Source organism: Sinocyclocheilus grahami, unplaced genomic scaffold (assembly GCF_001515645.1).
Source record: "Sinocyclocheilus grahami isolate Dianchi unplaced genomic scaffold, SAMN03320097.WGS_v1.1 scaffold1505.1, whole genome shotgun sequence".
NCBI lineage: Eukaryota > Metazoa > Chordata > Actinopteri > Cypriniformes > Cyprinidae > Sinocyclocheilus > Sinocyclocheilus grahami.
Window position 1 is genome coordinate 195,917 of NW_015506684.1, and position 12,232 is coordinate 208,148.

Sequence of the window (12,232 nt, forward strand, 5' to 3'; positions counted from 1 at the left end):
GTCTGTGTGTGTGTGAGAGTGTGTGTGTGTGTGTGTGTGTATGTGTGTGAGTGTGTGTGTGTGTATGTGTGTATCTGGTATTTATCACGTTATGGGGACCAAATGTCCCCACAAGGATAGTAATACTAGTCAATTTTGACCTTGTGGGGACATTTTTGAGGTCCCCATGTGGAAACAAGCTTATAAATCATACAGAATGAGGTTTTTTTGAGAAATTAAAAATGCACAAAGTCTCCTGTGAGGGGTAGGTTTAGGGGTAGGGTTGGTGTAGGGCAATAGAATATACGCATGCCGTTACAGTGATCGGAGTGTGTTCATTATTACACCATAACACACACACACACACACACACACACACTGGACTCAGCCCCGTCTAACCTGCACTGCATTGAGCTGGAGGGGTGGAGGGGGGAATCAATGCCGTTTTCAACATGTAATGCTTGCTAATGATTTTCTGCTGGTTTACTGAAGGCGACAGCGAAGGCGCTTCTGTCTGTTCATCAGGGTGCTTTGGGTGTTTTTGTGCTGCTGGAACAACAATCAACGGATCGATCGTGGGCAGAACTGATGCATGAGGTTCTAGACGAACCAGAGTCCACACCAACACAGCGATGCTGCAAACATCTGCACTGACGACACTCATGAATGCAAAGAAGCCACAGCAATACGACCTCACCTTGTTATTATTATTGATCACAAACAGTTATTCATATCAGCCCTGTGCCATCATCACAACAATGACAGATTGCTAAACTCTGCATTTGATATATTTGGTTACACGCATGACTGCTTGACACCTGTCACCTATAATCAATACAATTCGCATCCAATCATCTGTATTGTTCCTGTAGTTCTTCTAATGTCCTGTGTTTGCTGCATCATCTGCGATTCAGTGACATTCCCACACTGATCAATAACGCCTCTATTAATGCTTACTGTACTGAATCAATCAATCATTCGGTTCATTTGAATAATCTGCAGCATTTATGCAGCATAACATCACAGTAACCACAGAGCGTCTGCAGTGGAGCTCTACATCGACTTCATCAGGACTGCAGCTGACATACGCACTGCATAAGCGCTCATAACGCGCTCGCTTTCCTCACACCCACGTTCAGTGTAAACAATTCAAGGAAAATTGTGATTGATGTTTTAAATAAAAAAATGCATATTATATGTATATATACACACACATATATAAATTATGATGATATAATAACGTCACAATGCAAAAAATTATGCTAGGTTTTCTTTCTTTGTTCATTATTCCCGAGATGAATATGATCCAGACGTGTGCTGGCAGGTTTCCTGAGATGCAGTTCTTCAGATGCATCATCATATCCAGCACATGCCGTTACAGTGATCGGAGTGTGTTCATTATTACACCATAACACACACACACACACACACTGGACTCAGCCCCGTCTAACCTGCACTGCATTGAGCTGGAGGGGTGGAGGGGGGAATCAATGCCGTTTTCAACATGTAATGCTTGCTAATGATTTTCTGCTGGTTTACTGAAGGCGACAGCGAAGGCGCTTCTGTCTGTTCATCAGGGTGCTTTGGGTGTTTTTGTGCTGCTGGAACAACAATCAACGGATCGATCGTGGGCAGAACTGATGCATGAGGTTCTAGACGAACCAGAGTCCACACCAACACAGCGATGCTGCAAACATCTGCACTGACGACACTCATGAATGCAAAGAAGCCACAGCAATACGACCTCACCTTGTTATTATTATTGATCACAAACAGTTATTCATATCAGCCCTGTGCCATCATCACAACAATGACAGATTGCTAAACTCTGCATTTGATATATTTGGTTACACGCATGACTGCTTGACACCTGTCACCTATAATCAATACAATTCGCATCCAATCATCTGTATTGTTCCTGTAGTTCTTCTAATGTCCTGTGTTTGCTGCATCATCTGCGATTCAGTGACATTCCCACACTGATCAATAACGCCTCTATTAATGCTTACTGTACTGAATCAATCAATCATTCGGTTCATTTGAATAATCTGCAGCATTTATGCAGCATAACATCACAGTAACCACAGAGCGTCTGCAGTGGAGCTCTACATCGACTTCATCAGGACTGCAGCTGACATACGCACTGCATAAGCGCTCATAACGCGCTCGCTTTCCTCACACCCACGTTCAGCAGCGCGAGCGCAGAGACCCGGACGGAAGCCGGTGACTCCCGCAGCATCAGCACCACTGCATCAGCACCGCATCTCTCTCTCACACACACACACACACACACACACACACACACAGGCCAGCGCGGGTACTCACGGTCCGTAAGAACTGGATCTCATCTTCGGCTTCGCCGTCCGTCATGGTTCGGCGCGGGTTCGGAGCCTCTCACCGGACAGATGAAGCTCTCAGGCGGCGGCGGCGGCGGCTCTGATGCGGGTGTAACGGGTGTCTCCTGCCGCGTTCTCATTGGACGGCTGACATACTCAGAGGGCGGGGCTATGCAGATGAGCGTGCGGTGCCGCAGCGCGCCCTCTGCTGGAGGACCGTTAAACCCGTTTCAGCACCGAGCAGCGCCACCACGAGGACACCAGAGCAAACACGACTCTATCCGTGTAAAGCATTAAAAAAAAAAGATCCAAATAATAAAAATATTTATTGAAACATTAACATAAAATCCCAAATTTACTTTAGCACAAACGTTTAATACCTAAATGAACATTTAATGCATGTATGAAATATAAACTGATACCAGTGTTACTGTTTTTGGCTAATAACCAATGTGATATTATCATTTTAATACTGTAAGTCCTACAGATTTAGTTTATAAGAAAACAAGCCCCAGTATGTGTTCTACATGGACTCATTAAGCTGTAATGGACAGCACAAACCATGGATGCCATGGAAAAATGCTCAAATTAACTGCTTCCAAATTCTGTCCTATTAATAAAACACTAATACTGACTAATGTGTGCTCTAATATACCATTGACAGAATCACCAATACAGAAAATCTGAATATATACATTTAAATCTGGGAAGAAGTCATTCCATAATATGCACCTATACATTAGTATTTCTGACACACATTTCCATTTTATGAATCACAAGTGACATTAAGATAACTATTTTACGTTTGGAAAATGTGAGCATGAACTAAACCTGAGCTTCAATCTGACCCAAATGACACTCATCTACTAACCTGAATAAATTAGATTTTGAATTCCATATTTTCACTGTGGTCTCAGACTTTTGAATGCACTTGTGTGTGTGTGTCTGTGTGAGCATGTGAGTGTGTGTGCGTGTGAGAGTGAGTGTGTGTGAGCGTGTGAGAGTGAGTGTGTGTGTGAGTGAGTGAGCGTGTGTGAGTGTGCATGCGTATGTGTGTGTGAGTGAGCGTGTGAGAGTGAGTGAGTGAGTGAGCGTGTGTGAGTGTGCATGCGTATGTGTGTGTGAGTGAGCGTGTGAGAGTGAGTGTGTGTGTGTGAGTGAGCGAGCGTGTGTGAGTGTGCATGCGTATGTGTGTGTGAGCATGTGTGTGTGAGTGAGCATGTGAGTGTGTGCATGAGTGAGCGTGTGTGAGTGTGTATGCGTATGTGTGTGAGCATGTGAGTGTGCGTGTGAGTGAGCGTGTGTGCATGCATGTGTGAGCATGTGAGTGAGTGAGTGTGTGTGTGTGTGTGAGTGAGTGAGCATGTGAGTGAGTGTGTGTGTGAGTGAGAGTGTGTGTGAGAGAGTGAGTGTGTGTGAGAGTGAGTGAGTGAGTGTGTGAGAGTGTGTGTGTGAGTGAGTGTGTGTGAGAGAGTGAGTGTGTGTGCGTGTGAGTGAGAGTATGTGAGTGAGAGTGAGTGTGTGTGCGTGAGTGAGCGTGTGCATGCGTATGTGTGTGTAAGCGTGCGAGTGAGATTGTGCATGCGTATGTGTGTGTGCGTGTGAGTGAGCGTGTGCATGCGTATGTGTGTGTAAGCGTGTGAGTGAGATTGTGCATGCGTATGTGTGTGAGCATGTGAGTGTGTGTGTGTGAGTGAGTGTGAGTGAGCGTGTGTGTGAGTGAGCATGTGAGTGTGTGTGAGTGAGCGTGTGTGTGAGCGTGTGTGTGCGTGTGAGTGAGCATGTGAGTGTGCGCGTGAGTGACTGTGTGAGTGTGCGCGTGAGTGAGAGTGTGCATGCGTGAGCATGTGAGTGTGTGTGTGAGTGAGCATGTGAGTGACTGTGTGTGTGTGTGAGTGAGCGAGCATGTGAGTGACTGTGTGTGAGTGTGCGCGTGTGTGAGTGAGCGTGTGAGATTGTGCATGCGTATGTGTGTGAGCATGTGAGTGAGAGTGTGTGTGTGTGTGTGTGAGCGAGCATGTGAGTGAGTGTGTGTGAGTGTGCGCGTGTGTGAGTGAGCGTGTGAGATTGTGCATGCGTATGTGTGAGCATGTGAGTGTGTGTGTGAGTGAGCATGTGAGTGCGTGTGTGTGAGTGTGCGCGTGTGTGAGTGAGCGTGTGAGATTGTGCATGCGTATGTGTGTGAGCATGTGAGTGAGAGTGTGTGTGTGTGTGTGTGAGTGAGTGAGCGTGTGTGTGCGCGAGTGAGCATGTGAGATTGTGCATGCGTATGTGTGAGCATGTGAGTGTGTGTGTGTGTGAGTGAGTGCGTGTGAGTGAGCATGTGAGTGTGTGTGTGTGAGTGAGTGCGTGTGAGTGAGCGAGCGTGTGTGTGCGTGTGAGTGAGCATGTGTGTGAGTGTGAGTGTGTGTGTGAGTGCGTGCGCGTGAGTGACTGTGTGAGTGTGCGCGTGAGTGTGCATGCATGTGTGAGCATGTGAGTGAGTGTGTGTGTGAGCGTGTGAGTGAGTGTGTGTGTGAGCGTGTGAGTGAGTGTGTGTGTGAGCGTGTGAGTGAGTGTGTGTGTGAGCGTGTGAGTGAGTGTGTGTGTGAGCGTGTGAGTGAGTGTGTGTGTGAGCGTGTGAGTGAGTGTGTGTGTGAGCGTGTGAGTGAGTGTGTGTGTGAGCGTGTGAGTGAGTGTGTGTGTGAGTGAGCGTGTGTGTGTGCGTGTGTATGTGTGTGTGAGCATGTGAGTGTGTGTGCGTGTAAGTGAGCGTGTGAGAGTGAGTGTGTGTGTGAGTGAGCGTGTGAGAGTGAGTGAGTGAGCGAGCGTGTGAGTGTGCATGCGTATGTGTGTGTGAGCATGTGAGTGTGTGAGAGTGTGTGTGTGTGTGTGTGTGAGTGAGCATGTGAGTGTGTGCATGAGTGAGCGTGTGTGAGAGTGTGTATGCGTATGTGTGTGAGCATGTGAGTGTGTGCGTGTGAGTGAGCGTGTGTGCATGCATGTGTGAGCATGTGAGTGAGTGTGTGTGAGTGTGTGCGTGTGAGTGAGCGAGCGTGTGTGTGCGTGTGAGTGAGCATGTGAGTGTGTGCGTGAGTGAGCGTGTGTGAGAGTGTGTATGCGTATGTGTGTGAGCATGTGAGTGTGTGCGTGAGTGAGCGTGTGTGAGAGTGTGTATGCGTATGTGTGTGAGCATGTGAGTGTGTGCGTGTGAGTGAGCGTGTGCATGCGTATGTGTGTGTATGCGTGTGAGTGAGAGTGTGCATGCGTATGTGTGTGAGCATGTGAGTGTGTGTGTGTGAGTGAGCATGTGAGTGACTGTGTGTGTGTGTGTGTGAGTGAGCATGTGAGTGAATGTGTGTGAGTGTGCGCGTGTGTGAGTGAGCGTGTGAGTGTGTGTGTGTGAGTGAGTGTGAGTGAGCGTGTGTGCGTGTGAGTGAGCATGTGAGTGTGTGAGTGAGCGTGTGTGTGCGTGTGAGTGACTGTGTGAGTGTGCGCGTGAGTGAGAGTGTGCATGCGTGAGCATGTGAGTGTGTGTGTGAGTGAGCATGTGAGTGACTGTGTGTGTGTGTGAGTGAGCATGTGAGTGACTGTGTGTGTGTGCGCGTGTGTGTGTGAGCGTGTGAGATTGTGCATGCGTATGTGTGAGCATGTGAGTGAGTGTGTGTGTGTGTGTGAGTGTGTGTGAGCATGTGAGTGTGTGTGTGTGAGTGAGTGCGTGTGAGTGAGCGAGCGTGTGTGTGCGTGTGAGTGAGCATGTGTGTGAGTGCGCGCGCGTGAGTGACTGTGTGAGTGTGCGCGTGAGTGTGCATGTGAGTGAGTGTGTGTGTGTGTGAGTATGTGAGTGAGTGTGTGTGTGAGCATGTGAGTGAGTGTGAGTGTGCATGCGTATGTGAGCATGTGAGTGAGAGTGAGCGTGTGTGAGTGTGCATGCGTATGTGTGTGAGTGAGCGTGTGTGCATGCTTGTGTGAGCATGTGAGTGAGTGTGTGTGAGAGTGTGCATGCGTATGTATGTGTGTGAGTGAGTGCGTGTGTGTGTGTGTGAGTGAGCGTGTGTGCATGCTTGTGTGAGCATGTGAGTGAGTGTGTGTGAGAGTGTGCATGCGTATGTATGTGTGTGAGTGAGTGCGTGTGTGTGAGAGTGTCTGTGTGTGTGTGCATGCGTGTGTGAGTGAGTGTGTGTGTGTGTGTGAGTGAGTGCGTGTGTGTGTGTGTGAGAGTGTCTGTGTGTGTGTGCATGCGTGTGTGAGTGAGTGCGTATTTGTGAGTGAGTGCGTGCGTGCGTGCGAGAGAGAGAGAGAGTGTGTGTATGTGTATGTGTGTGAGCATGTGAGTGCTTAATGACCATTTTAAACATTCTCCTTAATGTGAATATATTTACACACTCAATCACCAAACACTGAGAGTTTTGATTTAATGAAAAACATAGAAAAGCACATCTTTCAACGTTCATCGTAACAGATTATCAGTTTCACTCATTGTTTCCTCAGTTAAGTAAAATTAACAAACTGAAATAGATCCTAAAACAGCAGGATTGTGCGTTACATTTAAAGCACCATACTGAATAAGTGGTCCTTATGATTTTCATGCCACTGTCTAATATTAATACTAAAACTGACCGTTTGCTCTTTTGGACCTCATTTATGTCAATTTAAACCGTCAAACCTACAGGAAGAGTTAAATGACAGACGTCACTGAATTTACTGTGTTTACCGTCTAGTGACTTCAGGAACTGAAAGCGGATCAGTTTAAATGATGAAATCACAATCAAAGAGAAATGAAAGGATCTGCTGGAGTCTGTAAATTCAGCTGGTCTTTCGTACTATTATTTTCTTCAAATCTCATAAGAAATCAATTTATAAAACCTACAGGCCTAAAAATAAAATAAGTGCTTGTCACGGTTTTATTAAAAATAGAAATGTAATTAAAAGCAGCGCTCTAGGTGGCACCTCTGTAGTGTAAAGATAAAAGTGTTTTTTGGACCCTTTGATATTAAAATCCCTAATCTGGGCCAAAACCGTCAAAACAAAATGAGTTTTCTCTGCAGTGTCGTCCTGATCCGAGCGGTTCAGCATCAGTCGGTGTCGTAGCCCAGGATCGGACCCAACCAGCGCTCCACCTCCGACACCTCCATCTGCTTCCTGTGAGCGTAATCCTCCACCTGATGACAAACACAGAGAGACGGAGCTCACTCATCTGCGCTCACAGTTCCTACAGCATTATTCAGTCTAGAGAGAGAGTGCGTGTGTGCGCGTGTGAGAGAGTGTGCGTGCGTGCGTGTGTGTGTGAGAGAGAGCGTGCGTGCGTGTGAGAGAGTGTGCGTGTGTGCGCGTGTGAGAGAGTGTGTGTGTGTGTGTGTGTGAGAGAGAGAGTGCGTGCGTGTGAGAGAGTGCGTGTGAGAGAATGCGTGTGAGAGTGAGAACGTGAGCGTGTGAGAGAGTGAGAACGTGAGCGTGTGTGAGTGCGTGCGAGTGTGTGAGTGAGTGAGTGAGTGCGTGTGTGAGGGAGTGAGTGTGTGAGGGAGTGAGTGAGAGAGTGAGTGAGAGTGAGTGAGTGTGTGAGGGAGTGAGTGGGAGTGTGAGGGAGTGAGTGTGAGGGAGTGAGCGTGTGAGAGTGAGTGTGTGAGAGTGTGTGTGAGTGTGTGAGAGAGTGAGTGAGAGTGTGTGAGTGCGTGTGTGTGAGCGTGTGAGAGAGTGAGTGAGTGAGTGAGTGAGTGTGTGTGTGTGAGTGAGTGAGTGAGTGAGTGCGTGGAGTGCGTGCGTGTGAGAGAGTGTGCGTGTGTGTGTGTGAGAGAGAGTGCGTGTACCTCAGCGAGTCGGTCCGCCAGGGCTTTGACCATGATGCTGCTGTAATCGTCTCCCTGCTGCTGAAACTTCTGACTGAGTTCTTCTGCTCCAAACACAGACACAGTGAACAGACCCACGTAATCCTGAACGCCGCTGCCACGAGGAGCCACGAAATCAGACAGACACAGGTACGGCTCGGAGCTCGCGGAGTCCTTCTCCGCCTGCAGGAGGATGCAGCAAACATCACAATTATTTAATGCATTTCTTCACACTGCTCTATTCCTGCGGTCAGGGCTGGGCTATTAATCAAATTTTACTTTTAATTACAATATTGCAGATTATGAATACAAGATCATTTTTTTTGATGTAATTTATTTATATTTTATATTTATTTGTGTGTGTGCACAAATTAATTCATCTTTTATATTTTAAGTTTTTTGTATGTATTATATTATACATATTTTATAATGTATACACTGTATATGATAAAGGTATATATAATATATTTTATGTGTATTTTATATTATATATTTAGTTTCTTAGTTGCTCCACTGTTAAAAAGATGCAAAAATGTTTTATTTTATGCAATTTTACATGTAATAAATGCATGATGTTTCCAAAGTCAATGAGTAATAATAATTGTGATCTCAATATTGACCAAATGAATAGTGATTATGTTTTGTGCCATAATCCAGCAGCCCTAATTGTTGTCCCATCTAAATCAGATCCATCCAGCACATAGACACTTAACTGTGATTGGTCACGTTACATGTCAATCATACGCTCTCTTCCAGTCCAAGTGGTCAGAGTGAGCAGCACAACACCCGTCTGTGTGCTCACCGGTCTCACCTGCTGTCTGAGGCCGTAGAAGGTGGCGACAGGTGTGGCGGTTTGTGTCGTGACATCATCGGCGTACAGGTGGATGTCATCGCCGTCACTCTGAGCGGCCCAGAATCCCACAAGTCCACGGGCCTGCAGTCCTCGGCTGTCAATCAACCGGTTCAGCAGCTTCAAAGCTTCATCATGCACACGCCGCGCTTCCCCTCCTGAAACACACGCGTGAGACACGTCACCCACGCTGACCTCCGACCCCCCGTGCAACGCTACTGCAGTGAATCAGACGCACCCACGGTTTTGTCATTGAATATTTTGGGGTATCCGCGGTTGGGGTATTTCCCCCGCAGCTGCCACACGTCAAAGAACGGCTTCCAGTCGATGAAGTCCAGCAGCTTACGCAGGTCATACGTGTCAAACACACGTGTGCCCAAGAACTGCGGCCGCACTGCAGACAAAACACAATGATGGACTAAACAAATCAAGCTGAAGTGACATTTCTGCTTCACAACCCATGACTGACTTACAGTGACTGTGCGCACATACTAATCACACACAGCGCTTTTAAGTTCGGTTAGAGACTAGTTGAGCAGGGTTGAGGCAGTGATACCTGGTCTGGGTTGAGAGAGCCAGTCGATATGGAGGCCTTTCTCTCGAGCTCGACTCAGAGACAAGAATCGTCGGTCCTGCAGGAAACACATCAGCGTCAGCTCTCACTTCCTAATAAACCAGCTGCTTTATGAAGAGGTTCACTAACAGGATCATGTGACCGTCAGACCTTCAGTGAGTCGTAGTGATCCTGTCGGATGTCTTCATACTCCTCCCGGATCTCCTCGAAGAAATCCTCACGGATGCCTTCATCCAGCAGCTGAGAGCACTGCAGACACACAGTCATCATCATCATCATCAGATGTTTTTAGCTGCTGCTGTATAAAGACACAGACAGGCGTCTCACCACTACTACACTGCGATCTTCATACTCCTCCCGGATCTCCTCGAAGAAATCCTCACGGATGCCTTCATCCAGCAGCTGAGAGCACTGCAGACACACAGTCATCATCATCAGATGTTTTTAGCTGCTGCTGTATAAAGACACAGACAGGCGTCTCACCACTACTACACTGCGGGACGCGTCGAGAACGTGAACCACGGGAGAGCTGTACCGCGGGGCGATTTTCACCGCAGTGTGAGTCCTGTCACAACACACACACACACACACACACACACACAGTACAGCCATTACATGATATTCAGTATTTGTACATTTACTGTAAAGTGTTCAATGGATGATTTTATGTTTTTGAATTATCAGTTCAACCACAGTAACAGCAGCTGAATACATTCAATACGGTAAAAACCTAAAATAATCAAGACTCTTTTTTGCCAAATAAACATAAGATACTCTCTAAAACAACTGATTTGAAAAACAGATCATTTAAAATGAGCATTAGTGTAATTAACAGACACATTTGTGACCCTGGAGCACAAAACCAGTCATATTCACGGTCAATTTTTTAAAATTGAGATTTATGCATCATCTGAAAGCGGAATAAATAGCTTTCCATTGATGTATGGTTTGTTAGGAGAGGACAATATTTGAAAATCTGGAATCTGAGGGTGCAAAAAAATCTAAATATTGAGAAAATCATCTTTAAAGTTGTTCAAATGAAGTTCTTAGCAATGCATATTACTAATCAAACATTAAGTTTTGATATATTTACGGTAGGAAACTTACAAAATATCTTCATGGAACATGATCTTTACTTAATATCCTAATGATTTTTGGCATAAAAGAGAAATGTATAATTGTGACCCATACAATGTATTGTTGGCTATTGCTACAAATATCCCCCAGCGACTTAACACTGCTTCTGTGCTGCAGGGACACATTTAGGAGGAATAATGACATTGATTCAGTCAAACACTATAAAAATGCCACAGACTTTCATGAATTATTCTGAGTGATGATGGAAATGAATCACTGAATCAAGATTCTGAATTGATTCACTGAAATTAATTCTGGAACTGATTCATGGAAACCGATCACAATATTTACAAGAGTTAATGGCTAAATAAAAACTGCATAAATGTTGAGGTTTATCATGTAAGCGCATGGTGAAAATCCACTGAATGTGTCGTACTTTGACGTTGTGGCTCCACCGATCAGCAGAGGAGTCTTCAAGCCCAGACGCTCCATTTCTTTGGCAACATGAATCATTTCGTCCAGTGAAGGCGTGATGAGACCCGACAGGCCGATGATGTCTACAGACACAGAGCGTCACACATGTGAAGAGTCCTTCAGTGAGGAGAACATCAGCCGAGAGCCGCAGAAACTGACCTGCTTTGTTGTGAATGGCCTCCCGCAGGATCCTGTCGCAAGGAATCATCACTCCCAGATCAATGACCCTGAGACGACACACACACACACACACGGTCATGTTAGAGTGACTGATGGCAGCGTTTACCCATCTGACATCAAACACCTGCAGCTGTTAGCGTCTGAAGAGCCACTTAACACCAGCGTACAGAAAGACACTCTCAATCACACACCAGCAGCAACTCACACACACACTCTCACTCACACACACTCTGACTCACACACACTCTCTCAGACACACACACTCTCACTCACACACACACACACACTCTCACTCACATGATTCACTGAAATTAATTCTGGAACTGATTCATGGAAACCGATCACAATATTTACAAGAGTTAATGGCTAAATAAAAACTGCATAAATGTTGAGGTTTATCATGTAAGCGCATGGTGAAAATCCACTGAATGTGTCGTACTTTGACGTTGTGGCTCCACCGATCAGCAGAGGAGTCTTCAAGCCCAGACGCTCCATTTCTTTGGCAACATGAATCATTTCGTCCAGTGAAGGCGTGATGAGACCCGACAGGCCGATGATGTCTACAGACACAGAGCGTCACACATGTGAAGAGTCCTTCAGTGAGGAGAACATCAGCCGAGAGCCGCAGAAACTGACCTGCTTTGTTGTGAATGGCCTCCCGCAGGATCCTGTCGCAAGGAATCATCACTCCCAGATCAATGACCCTGAGACGACACACACACACACACACGGTCGTGTTAGAGTGACTGATGGCAGCGTTTACCCATCTGACATCAAACACCTGCAGCTGTTAGCGTCTGAAGAGCCACTTAACACCAGCGTACAGAAAGACACTCTCAATCACACACCAGCAGCAACTCACACACACACTCTCACTCACACACACACTCTCACTCACACACACTCTCACACTCACACACACACTCACTCACACACTCTCACACACACACACACTCAC

The 12,232-nt window shown here is 46.4% G+C and overlaps 2 protein-coding genes across 2 annotated transcripts in view; both read right to left on the bottom strand.

Annotated features, from left to right (window-relative positions):
• ryr2a (ryanodine receptor 2a (cardiac)) overlaps positions 1-3,220 on the bottom strand; it is a 128,078-nt gene extending 124,858 nt beyond the window's left edge. Inside the window, 2 exon segments of the mRNA XM_016257042.1 lie at positions 2,305-2,592; positions 3,187-3,220. Coding sequence (XP_016112528.1) covers positions 2,305-2,349 — 45 coding nt within the window. The 5' untranslated portion in view covers positions 2,350-2,592; positions 3,187-3,220.
• A 3,686-nt stretch (positions 3,221-6,906) lies between these two features.
• The window catches only part of mtr (5-methyltetrahydrofolate-homocysteine methyltransferase), a 16,938-nt gene continuing 11,612 nt past the window's right edge, over positions 6,907-12,232 (bottom strand). The window contains exons 21-29 of the mRNA XM_016257043.1: positions 11,911-11,978; positions 11,714-11,834; positions 10,027-10,108; positions 9,694-9,792; positions 9,526-9,601; positions 9,208-9,363; positions 8,931-9,127; positions 8,083-8,302; positions 6,907-7,482 (exon numbers count right to left, since the gene is read on the bottom strand). Of these exons, the coding sequence (XP_016112529.1) occupies positions 7,370-7,482; positions 8,083-8,302; positions 8,931-9,127; positions 9,208-9,363; positions 9,526-9,601; positions 9,694-9,792; positions 10,027-10,108; positions 11,714-11,834; positions 11,911-11,978 (1,132 nt within the window). The 3' untranslated portion in view covers positions 6,907-7,369. The remainder of the gene's footprint in view (positions 7,483-8,082; positions 8,303-8,930; positions 9,128-9,207; positions 9,364-9,525; positions 9,602-9,693; positions 9,793-10,026; positions 10,109-11,713; positions 11,835-11,910; positions 11,979-12,232) is intronic.